Source organism: Mytilus trossulus, chromosome 1 (assembly GCF_036588685.1).
Source record: "Mytilus trossulus isolate FHL-02 chromosome 1, PNRI_Mtr1.1.1.hap1, whole genome shotgun sequence".
NCBI classification, from domain to species: Eukaryota; Metazoa; Mollusca; class Bivalvia; order Mytilida; family Mytilidae; genus Mytilus; species Mytilus trossulus.
In genome coordinates this window covers 21,447,249-21,459,689 of record NC_086373.1, presented here as the reverse complement: position 1 = coordinate 21,459,689, position 12,441 = coordinate 21,447,249, and the positions used below count along the sequence as shown (strand labels likewise).

General features: G+C 30.8%; 1 protein-coding gene across 1 annotated transcript; it reads left to right on the top strand.

Moving 5' to 3' along the window:
* The first annotated feature begins 2,669 nt into the window (after positions 1 to 2,669).
* On the top strand, positions 2,670 to 11,267 carry LOC134718666 (metalloendopeptidase OMA1, mitochondrial-like). Its single transcript, XM_063581323.1, has 8 exons — positions 2,670 to 3,047; positions 4,761 to 4,989; positions 5,382 to 5,555; positions 7,278 to 7,385; positions 7,902 to 8,030; positions 8,293 to 8,367; positions 9,509 to 9,655; positions 10,836 to 11,267. The coding sequence occupies exons 1-8, from the start codon at positions 2,773 to 2,775 to the stop codon at positions 11,205 to 11,207; spliced, it is 1,509 nt and encodes a 502-aa protein (XP_063437393.1). The 5' UTR covers positions 2,670 to 2,772; the 3' UTR covers positions 11,208 to 11,267.
* The last annotated feature ends 1,174 nt before the right edge of the window (positions 11,268 to 12,441 follow it).

The window sequence follows — 12,441 nt, the reverse complement described above, 5'->3', positions numbered from 1 at the left end:
AGAACAAGAGAAGGAAAGACAAAAAAACAGCTGTTAAAAGTACAGTCATGATAGGCAAAATACATCCCTTTATAACACACCTTTGCCAACCATCAAATCATCCATATAGTGTTTGGATCTATTGTCTTCTGTTATTGCTGGTTCAAGTTTTATTTTGCTCAGATTCAGTTTTTAAGATAGTTTGGTGTGAAACAGATGTTACATCAGTAACATCACTATTAGAAGATGCAAGGTACATCAAGATGAGACAGCAACCCAATAACAAGAAAAGACATAGGACAAAGGATGATCATGGTTCAAGTGAATACAGTGATCAGTATTTTATTTTTGTAGTGATAGTTTAATGCAACTGTGATTGCAAAATAAATTATCACAGAGTAAATTGAGATATGAACTTTTGATTTATACATGAAACAGCATGTTTAACAATAAAGTATAAACTTTCAGATAATAGAGGACCTGGAACTTTAGTATTTCTTAAAATAAGGAGATGTGGTATGCTTACTAAGACCATTATTTTTATATGACGGCAAAAAATGTTGTGGTTGTATATTGGTATCAAGTTGTCGTCGTTGTTGTCATTATCGTCCGAAGACGGATGGGTTCAGAATAATAACTGAAGTATTAGTAAACAGAAATCAATAAAATTTAAAACAATGTTTATATCCACAAAAGGAAATTTTGGATTGATTTTTGGGGTTATTGTACCTAAGGTTTAGGAATAAGGGGCCCAAAGGACCCAAAAATAGCATTTATCTAGTGTCAGTACAATAAGTTGTGTATAAGTATATCAATTGTTCCACAATGTTTAATACCATAAGGAGAAGGTTGAGATATGTTTTAAGGGTTATGGGGCAAACAGTCTTGGAAAAAAAAGGAAAAAAAGGGGCTAAAAACATTTTTGTAGTTTCAAGTTAATAAATTAGAGTTATCTTTTTTTGTCCAGAATGGTTGTTGAATCACCTAAAACCAATGCTTTATATAATCTTCTTTGAAAATTGGAGTGATCTTTCTTTGTCCAGAATAGAAGTTGAATCAACTTAAATCAATGCTTTATACAATATACAATTATCACTGAACTAGTATATGTTTGTTTAGGGACCAGCTGAAGGACGCCTCCAGGTGCCGGAATTTCTCGCTACATTGAAGACCTGTTGGTGACCTTCTGCTGTTGCTATGCCAAGGTAGTTTTTGATGAAGTTGAAGTCCAATCGACTTCAAACTTAGTACACATGTTCCCTATGATATGATCTTTTTAATTTTAATGCCAAATTAGAGTTTTTACCCCAATTTCAGGGTCCACTGAACATGGAAAATGATAGTGCGAGTGGGGCATTCGTGTACTGAGGACACATTCTTGTTTTTTTATATGGTCGGGTTGTTGTCTCTTTGACACATTCCCCATTTCCATTCTCAATTTTATAATGCAATATTCACTTTACTACCAACTGATAAGTTAAAGCAATCTTTACCATTCAGTGATTACAAGCACTTTGATTACCATTCTATTGTTTTCCCCCTTTACAAGTGGAAAAATTGGAGATTTTTTTAGTTTCTGTTCTCACAAGTAAGGTTTGTCTCAACTAAATTTAATGAAATGTGTATATAATGCTTATTACCTCTTAACTCAATTTTTTGGCAGCTTCACTTTTACAGTTCTTGAGTTATGTCCCTTTATAACGTTATATGCTAGCGGGGGCATCATCTGTGTCCTTTTGGACACATTCACTATTTATTTTTTTTAAAGTTACTATTTTAATTAATATTAATTTTAACCATGTCTGCATGACATTTTATATTTTGATATTTTATGATGTATGTAAATGAGTAGTTATTGTTGCAAATTCCATTAGAAATTTGAATTTAGATCAGTTTTGGAATAAGGAAAAGGGGGAAGTGAAAAAAAAATGGGGTGGGGGTCAATTTTTTTCTCTCATTTCATTTCAGAATTTATTTAAAAAGAAAATTTCTTCAAATATTTTTTCTTTGAGAGGATTAATATTCAACATCATAGTAAATAGCTCAAAAGCCAAACAAAGAAATTAAATTCATTAGACTACATTTATTCTGTGTCAGAAACCTATGCTGTGTCAACTATTTAATCACAATCCAAATTCAGAGCTGTATCCAGCTTGAATGTTGTGTCCATACTTGCCCCAAATTTTCAGGGTTTGACCTCTGCGGTCGTAAAGCTAGGCCCTGCCGAGCATCTAGTTGACATTATTTCTAATTTATTCCTTAAAAAATCCATACTTAATTTTTAAAATGAAGTTACCTATAGTTGTTAATTTCTGTGTTATTTTGGTATCTTGTGGAGAGTTGTCTCACTGGCAATCATACCACATCTTTTTTTTTTATAGATTAACAAACTTTGTACAAGCTATTATCAAGAAGAGACATCTTGAGTGCCCAATATTGGTAATTACAAAATATCACAAACTTCAGTGTACAAACTTCTCTAACATAATCGCTAAATGTTCCATAAAACTGTTTGGTGCTGAGACAATGATTACAATCTATCATAAAATTTTGTACATTTTCTTTGTATTTATTGAAAACGTTTATTGACCGTTACTGTTGATAAAAGATAAACTTTGTAGTTGGTCATTAGCTTAAATATTTGTTTTATTATCTCCCTTGTGTTCTACTTTCGTTTTGACTACCATTTCACAATAAACATGAGGAAGAAAACATGACCGTCTCAAGAAATTTCTACATGATATGCTAAATCATTAGAACTTGTTAGGGTTGTGTGATTGTAATTTTATAGCAATGCATTTGGTTAGAACAGGATCACTCTTAAAATTTAACAATCCTAGTCAATATAGAAGAATTGTACATGAAACATGGAAATCTATTCATATTTTTCATCAAAACAGCAAAAGAAAAAAAATATTACTTCAGCTTAATTTCACCAAATTCTGTTATAATCGTCAATCACCAAATAAACACAGCAAATTTCATACTAGTCCAAGACGTCATTTTGATCCAACAGTTTGGCCAATTATTAGGAATGTCTTGAAAGGAACAGGAATTATTAGTGGAAGGTAAGTGAAAGCTTTGACCTATTTGTCAGAGGTGTAAGATGACTTTGGGCCTGTTAGTCCGTTCGCCTGTATGTCTGTTTGCCTGTCCCTCAGTCTGTCTATTCATCCACCTGTCTGCATAGGGTCTTAATGTATGTACAACCTATGTCAAAGGTCAAGGTTGAAAACTTTGGTTTCAGTTGACAACCCCATGTCATATGGTAAAGATCGTGTCCACATTGTATCTTGAGAACCTTTATGATTTAATAGTTTACGGTACACCTGACATGTATGTATATTAACCAACTCTGCAGGTTGTGTCATAATGTATGTACAACTCCCTAATATCAAGGATCAAGGTCACAAACGTTTGTATTAGTTGAAAACCCCATGTCCTATGATAATATTATTTTTTACCACACATAATTATTCAGAGCGGGCCCACAGAGATGACTCCCATCTGAATGATGTCTAGTTGTTATTAATATTAAACTGATGCATTTAAAAATCATGTAAATTCTATAAGCTGTTTTGCTTCTGAATAAAGTATTATTTATGAAGACCACAAACATGTACATGTAAAAGACATGAAAAAATATTCAAATTTGATATAAGGATAACTTCTTTATTTTAAGCTGGTACTACTTCACAGGTATATATTTTTAATGAACTAGTCTGTCCTAGATTTTGCAGGGCACTTTATATTTTACTCTGCAGCATTACTGATTGTAATGATACCAAACTTTTCTTTTTCACAATGATTTTAAAAGATATTATAAAAGGGTATTTTTTTCTGGAAATAAGATTGTGGAAATATTGTTTGTTTGGTTGGATTATTTTTTTTATCAAATTAAAATGGAATTGAAACATTTTTTGACAACAATAAATTATTGTTATGACATATAATAGAATGTATATTGTTTGATTTGCTTCCTATAATGTTTTGTAGAATTGTTCTTTGGTTGGTTGGTTTACAGAGTTTTAACAATCTGTCTTCAATAAATGTCTGTTCCAGATTTCAATTTATCAAATAATCCTTAGATAGTGTAGATACAATGTGAATGTATGATGATAACTGTTCTTGTACAGTGACAAGTTAAATGCATATTGAGGTCAAGAACTTGTTAATTTCATTTGAATATGAACCTTGCTTTGTATTAGACCTTCATTTTAAAAGGTGGTTACATAAAAGAAAGATGTCTACACAATACTGTTAAGTATTACATGTACAATAATCAGTAAAGGAAAAGTACTCAACTCTATAATAACAGCATAACAGTTAATATACCACAATCCCAAATACAACTAAAATTAAAAATATCTTCAAAAAAATGCTTGCAATTACTGTAAGCCAGCTCAATACTTTGACCTGATGATGTTGAATTATATAATCATTTGCTCTTATATCACTTACTGTACTCAAATAATAAGATTCATAAACAATATGGTAAGACATGTCAGATCTTGTACAATGCCTTAAACAAGTCTGTCACAGAATAACAATGCCTTAAACAAGTCTGTCACAGAATAACAATGCCTTAAACAAGTCTGTCACAGAAAAACAATGCAGAAAAAACCTAATATAGTTGTCTATTATATAAATGCTTCAAACCATGATAAATTACCAAATACATCATGTTCATTACAAAGATTGAACAATAGTTTTATAACCTTATTTAATCAATAATGCTGTTATTAATTATTTGTATTTTATATTCTATTATGCTATTCCAGAGGTTTTAGACAATGGTGGCAAGCACTTCCAGATAAAAAACGAAGATACTTCTTTCATTCTGCCAGAAAAAAGCGCCATGAACTTATATTACTAATCACATTGTTGGGCTGCTGTTTTTATGTTTACCATCGGACACATCTGCAGGTGGCACCAGTTTCAGGAAGAGAGAGGTTTATTGCTTTTACAGATTATCAGTTTGATAAAATTATGGAATTTCAAGCTCAAAAGGTTTGTTAACTTGTTTACTTTACAACACCAACTTCAAACACCTAATCACATTTTAAATATTGTTTATTTTACCAGATTTTTAAGATTACATACCAGGGAAAGTTTCCACATATTATCAAGCATTTTTAATGTCAGACTAAATTATTGGTTTAAGATCTAGTTATTTAATGTTGACTGAACATTCTTGTTGTGGAAAGTTAGGCATAAAAAAATCTCTGTATTTGCAACAATTGATTAATTTCCTAAATTTTGATAAATATTACCATAAACCACCTCCTAGTACATTTTTGTAGTGTATTTATTTCTAGTAGTTGGACAATTAATTTTGGATTTCACTTTTTTTATTTTGTATGTTGTACGTGTCTCATTCATTGGGTTTCTATTATTTGCAGTTATGTGCTGAATTAAAAGGAAAGTTCCTCCCTGCTAATCACTTGTACTATGGTGTAGTTCTGAATACATTGAATGTACTGATTAATGCCAATCAAGACATCAGTCAGGTCAAGGACGTAAAGTGGACAGTAGCTATAGTTGAGGACCCTGCAGTCAATGCTGTTGTATTATCAGTAAGTATAGTGAAACCTCAATACTGCTGTAAATGCTATCCTATTACTAGTTAGTATAATGAAACCTCAATCCTGCAGTCAAATCCATTGTTTAACTAGTAAGTATAGTGAAACCTCAATCCTGCAGTCAATGCTATCCTATTACTAGTTAGTATAGTGAAACCTCAATCCTGCAGTCAAATCCATTGTATAACCAGTAAGTACATGTATAGTGAAACCTCAATCCTGCAGTCAATGCTATCCTGTTACTAGTTAGTATAGTGAAACCTCAATCCTGCTGTCAACGGGTACAAGAACTCAGACCATCTAATTCTATTCTATGGAGACATCTCTGACCATCTATAACGACAACCCAAGACCAAACTCTCTTTTGAGAACCTTCACATTCTTGTTTAAGTCATTCACTTACGAAATTGATGCACAAACACTTCATATATGCTGCATATATAAGCATCTCTGGATCAAAAGGAAGCACATATAAATGAAAGACTTCTTTTAACATAGAATGTTGTATTAAATAAAATATATATTCATATGTTATAGTGAACAACTTAAACAATAATTAGAGCTGATATATGTTGTGACCTTTTATCTTAACCAATCACCTACTGAGATCATCTGCAACCACAATTTGATTAATTTGTTTTTAAATAATAGGGCAAGAAAGGGTTAAATTGCCTAAGAATTAATGTGTTTTTAAATATAGGCCAATAAAGGGTTCACTTGCCTAAGAATTAGTAATACTCTGATAATCATGAAATTCATATTGGAAAGTGTCCTCTGCTTAAAGTTTCCTCCTTTTTTAAAAGGTTTGATTAGTGAAACTGTTAAAAAGTCCATCTACCCTTGTCATACATTATATCCTGCCAAGTTATCTATAAAGGAGGCTCACGGGTATAAGATTTTCAGAAAAAAATTAAACATTTATTTTTCATTACAAATTTTATCTTTTAGCTTTAGTAGTTGTTACTTTATCATATGGTACAAAAATCATTCCAAAAAATCAATTTGTGTTGGCCCCCAGATAACTTTTAAAATGTAGATATCATTGAAAAAGCTCTAAATTACCTCCCTTTGGTGCAAAAATGACAGAAGAAAAAAAAGAAAAAAAGAGAAAAAAAGAAGAATCAATTTGTGTTGGCCCCCAGATAACTTTTAAAATGTAGATATCATTGAAAAAGCTCTAAATTACCTCCCTTTGGTGCAAAAATGACATTTTTTTGCATTAAGATTGAAATGGTTTTTTTAACTCATTGGTGACCTATATTTTTTATTATTGTTTTTGAATCAGCTGTACATAAACTAGATAATTGTAAAATTTTAGCGATTTCTGTAATTTAGCTTTTTTTTTATTTCGATATTACCACTACTTTTCCTATTAGTTCAACAGAAAAAAAGGAAATTAACAAAAATGTATGTTTCTTTTGAAGGCAGATTGTGAGCGTAAATAAATGGTGACTCCATCTTTTTATTTCATTTTTCGATTATGTATAAGATAAAGTTCATTTATAGAAAAATATAGTGAAATCCTATATTAAATAAAAAAATTGGTTTAGACCCACGATCCCCTTAAATATCTTGATGTGCCTTGTTTCTCTATATTTATACATAAAACAAATAGTAACAATGAGTACAAAAGTAGTGCATAACATTTTTAGTTGTTATACTATCATGTAAAAAAAATTTGACATACCTGTTAATATTTTGTACTTTTATATTTAGACAGGTCATATATTTGTAAACCGAGGGCTGATAGAGTTTGTACATGATGTGGATCAGTTAGCTATTGTACTAGCCCATGAAATGTCTCATGCTATTCTGAAACATACAGTATGTATTGATATTTAAAAAAAATGTACATGTTTGAAAAGAAATGTCATGAAATTGTGTAAAATGTTTTTATATAATCTTGAGGATCTTTTCATGATTACATTTGAGCATATATTATAACTCACAAAAAGGATTGCAGGACTTGATAAAAATATTAGACAGACAACATATTCAACAGACTATACTAACCACCAACACAAACCACAACAAACATAACACACTCAAATATTTCAGTGTTTACACAGACCATACTAATCACCAAAACAAACCACAACAAACATATATAACAAGCTCAAATATTTCCATGCATTTTTTCTCCAATAAAATAATAATATAAATAACAGTTCTTTATGATAAAATAATAAATAAAATATCTTATACCCAGGAATGCACAGAAGTTACCCTAAACTATCAGCAACTTACTGCATGGTATGCTGGTAAACAGCCATACTACAATATTGATAAGTTTGAAAAGACCATGGCTACATCATAATAACTGTTGTATTTTTTTGGCAGGCAGAAAATTTAAGCCGGCTACAGTTAGTTGATTACCTTGTGATATCTACGATGACCACTTTATGGGCCTTAATGCCAAATGATGGGATAGCCATTGTTTTCCACTGGTTCCTGAACAAAGTTGTCAACGTAAGAGATAAGATGTATTACATGTGCCAATGTATCATAACAATATTTTGATAATAGTTTATTTTCTATATGAGTTATGCCTTTTAAAAATTGTCATATTAAAATATGAGCAACACTGAATTTTAAATAACTTATATTGATTATTGACTAATTCAAAGACTTGTGATTTTACTACAGCTTTCATAGACATGGTTTAAGGACTATCCATTGTGATATCTAACAGCTATAAACTATATTAAACTTATATACATTACTTTTTTAGGTTCTGTTAGATTTGCCTTACAGTAGATTCCTGGAGAATGAAGCAGATAAGGTTGGGTTAGAACTGGCAGCAAAAGTAAGTCATGAAGAGAACAATCCAAGTAGTGTTATATTACTAACAAATTATTGTACCTTTTTTATATCCTACTGCTGGATGCAAATTTTTTTGTCGCCTTGACGGAGTCAAAAAGCAAGACATATGTATGCTGTTTCGGGCGTCAACAACGTATTAGTTTGTGATTAGGTCTAGTTTATGGTGAACCACAATATAATTTGGCTCTGCATATCTGCCAACTTTTCAAAATGCTCATGGGGGTTTTACGTGCAAGATGGATCCTATATATAGTTCTACAAAAGCATCAAAGGGGGCTTCAAATATATTTTAGTGTGGGTTTTTTTTGGCTTCTTCACACTATAAAAAGCCTATAGCCATTGTTAAATTTATTGTTTTGTTTAAATTGTAGACAAAATTGCTCTTTCCAAATTTCCATTTGGGAGCCTTCATGGGGGAAATCCCCCTCAAATAGTGACAGTTGGCAGGTATGGCTCTGCCTCCTTAGTCATGGAATTAAGGTTTTGGAACGACTTATAATAAGTCAATATTATTTGGTATGCCGTTGTATTAGCATTGGCACATCTCATTTACATGGAAATTGTTTAGCCATGTAACTCATTCATGGTTCATTGACTTTGAATATTTGCATAACTTGTTTAAGATGTTAAAGTATTGCTATTTTGATTTCAACATTTGCATAATCAAAATTACAAATAGGCAAGACATACTTTTATACTGTGATAGTTTATTATATTTATAACCTTGTTGCGATAAAAAAGTGGGATTAGATATGGAAATATACATTTTATTTGTCTGCTACAGGTACATTTATCAACTTATACCTTATATAGAAACTGTTTGCCAATGATTTGAAATAGGTCATTTTTATAATTCTGCAGTGATGCATTTTATTTGTTACCAGTAGCTCTGTTCATACAAAGCACTCATACCACATCATCTTATATCTATATAATATAATATTGCTCATGAAATAGAAATTGATCTTAGAAATTAAAGTCAAACCTGTTCAAACTTTTTAATTTAATTAATTTTAAATTATAGATTGCAAATAGTGACATTATTCCACTCAGAGATTCATCTTAATTTTCCCTTTAAAAGCCATGCTTGAAATGCTTTTAAACCTGTGTCAAATTATTTACAGGCATGTTATGACATCAGATGTGGAACTGTATTCTGGACAATGATGAGCTTGGCTGAGCAGCTTGAAGGCAGATCTAAACCAGAATGGTTAAGTACTCACCCATCATCTTTTAGAAGAGCAGAATTATTTGATTGTCTCATTCATAAGGTATACAATATTTGAATAGGTTTATTTAAGGCTAAGCCAAATGCGTAATCAAAAGATTTGTTTTTAAGGATAAAGAAATAATTTATTTTCAAGTATGCTGAAAAATTGCAACATCTTACAAATACTGGGTAAATACAATAGTGTGCATGTGTATTTTTTTTTTTTATGTTTTTCTTGACGTGTACATATGTTGTGAAGTGATAAGTATATACAAAAGGAGATTGTGGTTATTCATAAAAAAAAACCTAGAGTTTACCATGGACAAGCACATACACTGTAAATCAAGCTATAAATTGCTCCAATGGTCAATTTTATTGAAATTATTTTGATTTTTTACACTTCACATTAAAATGCCATATTTTGATTGGCTAATACAAGGGTGTTAATTTACTCTATCACCTGGCTGAGCAGGTGACATTTTTTTTGAATGTCACCCTCTCATCCAGACCAATCAAATATCGACAATGCAAAGGACAATGAATTGAATTTACATCAAGTGATTAAAGACAATGCTCAAGTTCTACGTTTTGGCTCAGATTTTATTATTTGACTGTCAAAATAAAAAGATAAAACATTTTGCTTCACTTCTGTTGATTTTTCTAATACCCGTATCCTTGTTATGTACATGACATCATAGAAAATACTTTTTTAGAATACAATTCATCTGTAAAAAATAATAATGATAGGACATTCAGTATAATAAATTAAATAACACATAGCTGAGAGGGTGATTGGTACCCCTCGAAAAGCATTGTCAACCTTGGCTTCGCCGCGGTTGACAATGTTTTATCAGGATAAAAATCTGCTCTATCAACCTCTCAGCTATGTGTTGTTTATATAATGTATCAGCATTCTACATAGAAGGTAGCACACTTAAACAATATTGTATAAATATCCAAAATTGTCAACACTTAAAAATTATATCACTGTGGGCAGCGCCCTCAGAGAAAAAACATTCTTGTTTTGACAATTTTGGAAGGGCCATAATTGTATATTATATTATAGCATTATTTATAACAAAATTTCCAGTTGAACTTTTGTTAGGTGGTTCAAATTTATTTTGACACACTGGACTTGGAAATCTGTTGACCTTTTACTAGTTCTTGTTGGATTTTTTTACATCTAAGAAAAGAAAAAACAATTAATTTTATTGATATATGAAAACATTTTTTATTTACAGTATACCCATGTACGACATGAGTGTAAATGTCCACCATTACCAGATGCAGATCCCCGTGGTATTCTGCATGATATGAAGGTCAAAGTTGACAATATTGTCACAGCAAAAAAAACAAGAGCTAGAATAGAAAGGTTCAAAATTCAACTGCCTGACCATGATAAAGATATTTTAAGTAAATCTCTTACAATTGAAAGGATCAAAGGAAGAGAATTTTCTGTGAAAGTTGGAATTTTACCTGGTGTAAAAGATTCTGATGCTTTAGGAGACAAAGAAGAAATGAATGAATTGAAGGATAAAAATACAGAGAACAACATCAAAGAAACAATCGTTAACAGTTCAAGTACTGAGCAAAATAAGAAAGTTGATACATAGTATAATGAATGTGAAAAATTATAAAGTGAGCAGTTGTCATCACCTGGCATCTGTCTTGGCTGGCATCTGTCTTGGCTGGCCTTGCATCTAATGTTTCAACTCCTCATCCAACAAAATCATTGTAAAAGAATGTTTGGGATAAAACATGCAAAGTGTCAATGCTAAGTTGCATTCCATGTTAATATTCAACTGATATTTCCTTTGTTTATATTTTATTGTAATTTTGTTAATATTTAACTGATAAATATATAAGTAACAGTGCATTTGTAAAATCAGTCATTTTGTAAAATCACTGAAATATCAGGGATTTGTATAATCAACGAAGTGATAAGTGGTTTTATAAGGTAGCTACAGATTATAAGGCTTATTTTGGTGTAAGTAACATTGACTTGTTGAAGATGTCGCTTTATTGTAATCACTGTCAAATTGTGTCATCAAAGCTTTAAAATATGTTCTCTTGATGCTTCAAAAATATGCTTAGTGCTAACATCAGACATATTTTTATAATTTCCAATTTTTTTGAGTTTACCAGACTGTATCTTGCCATTTAGATATAAAACCACTAATTTCAGGCAGGGTCTTAAAGAACATACAAGAAAGGAGTCCATATTTTAAGCAAAAAAGTTCCAATGCATGGCTGTATCTTAGATTGCATGAAATTTCTGCAGAATCTACACCATATAATATCAAAGTGCAGCTTTATTTTCTTCAGAAATTGTAGATAATATATGAAATATTGATTTCAATTAATTTTTTTAATTTTCCCTTACCAAAGCATGGACTTTGCTAGGGGCTGAGATATTATTGTTTTAGCTTTGCTCACGATACCTTTAGATTTTTTTTTAAATCTTTTATCATATTGTTATAATATAAGTCAGGGAAAAAGGACATAGGATTTATTCTATTTGTATATAGTATACATAATAAATTTTGGAAAGTTTTATGATCCCATTTTTATAGATATATTGGATATTGTATAATGCTCAGGTTTATTGACCATTGTTTTTATGTTATGAACTTTTTTTAATGTTTATTTTATGAAGTTTATTCAAAGTATGAAATGAACTGTGATATTGGTATTTTTACCATAATTTCAAATATGAACTCCCTCCTTTGACTGTGATTTTTACGGCTATATATATTTTTTTCTTATTGGTGACCTATATTTTTTATTTGCTTATTCTTTGGAGCTATATTTCATCTTTTTATACTACAGTTTTGGACCAAGTGTCAT

Bases quoted from the DNA above. Each gene is read 5' to 3' on its own strand.
- LOC134718666 (XM_063581323.1), top strand. From the start codon at position 2,773: ATGCATTTGGTTAGAACAGGATCACTCTTAAAATTTAACAATCCTAGT. The intron at 3,048-4,760 runs GTAAGTGAAAGC...ATGCTATTCCAG, and splicing joins ACAGGAATTATTAGTGGAAG to AGGTTTTAGACAATGGTGGC. The intron at 4,990-5,381 runs GTTTGTTAACTT...TATTATTTGCAG, and splicing joins TGGAATTTCAAGCTCAAAAG to TTATGTGCTGAATTAAAAGG.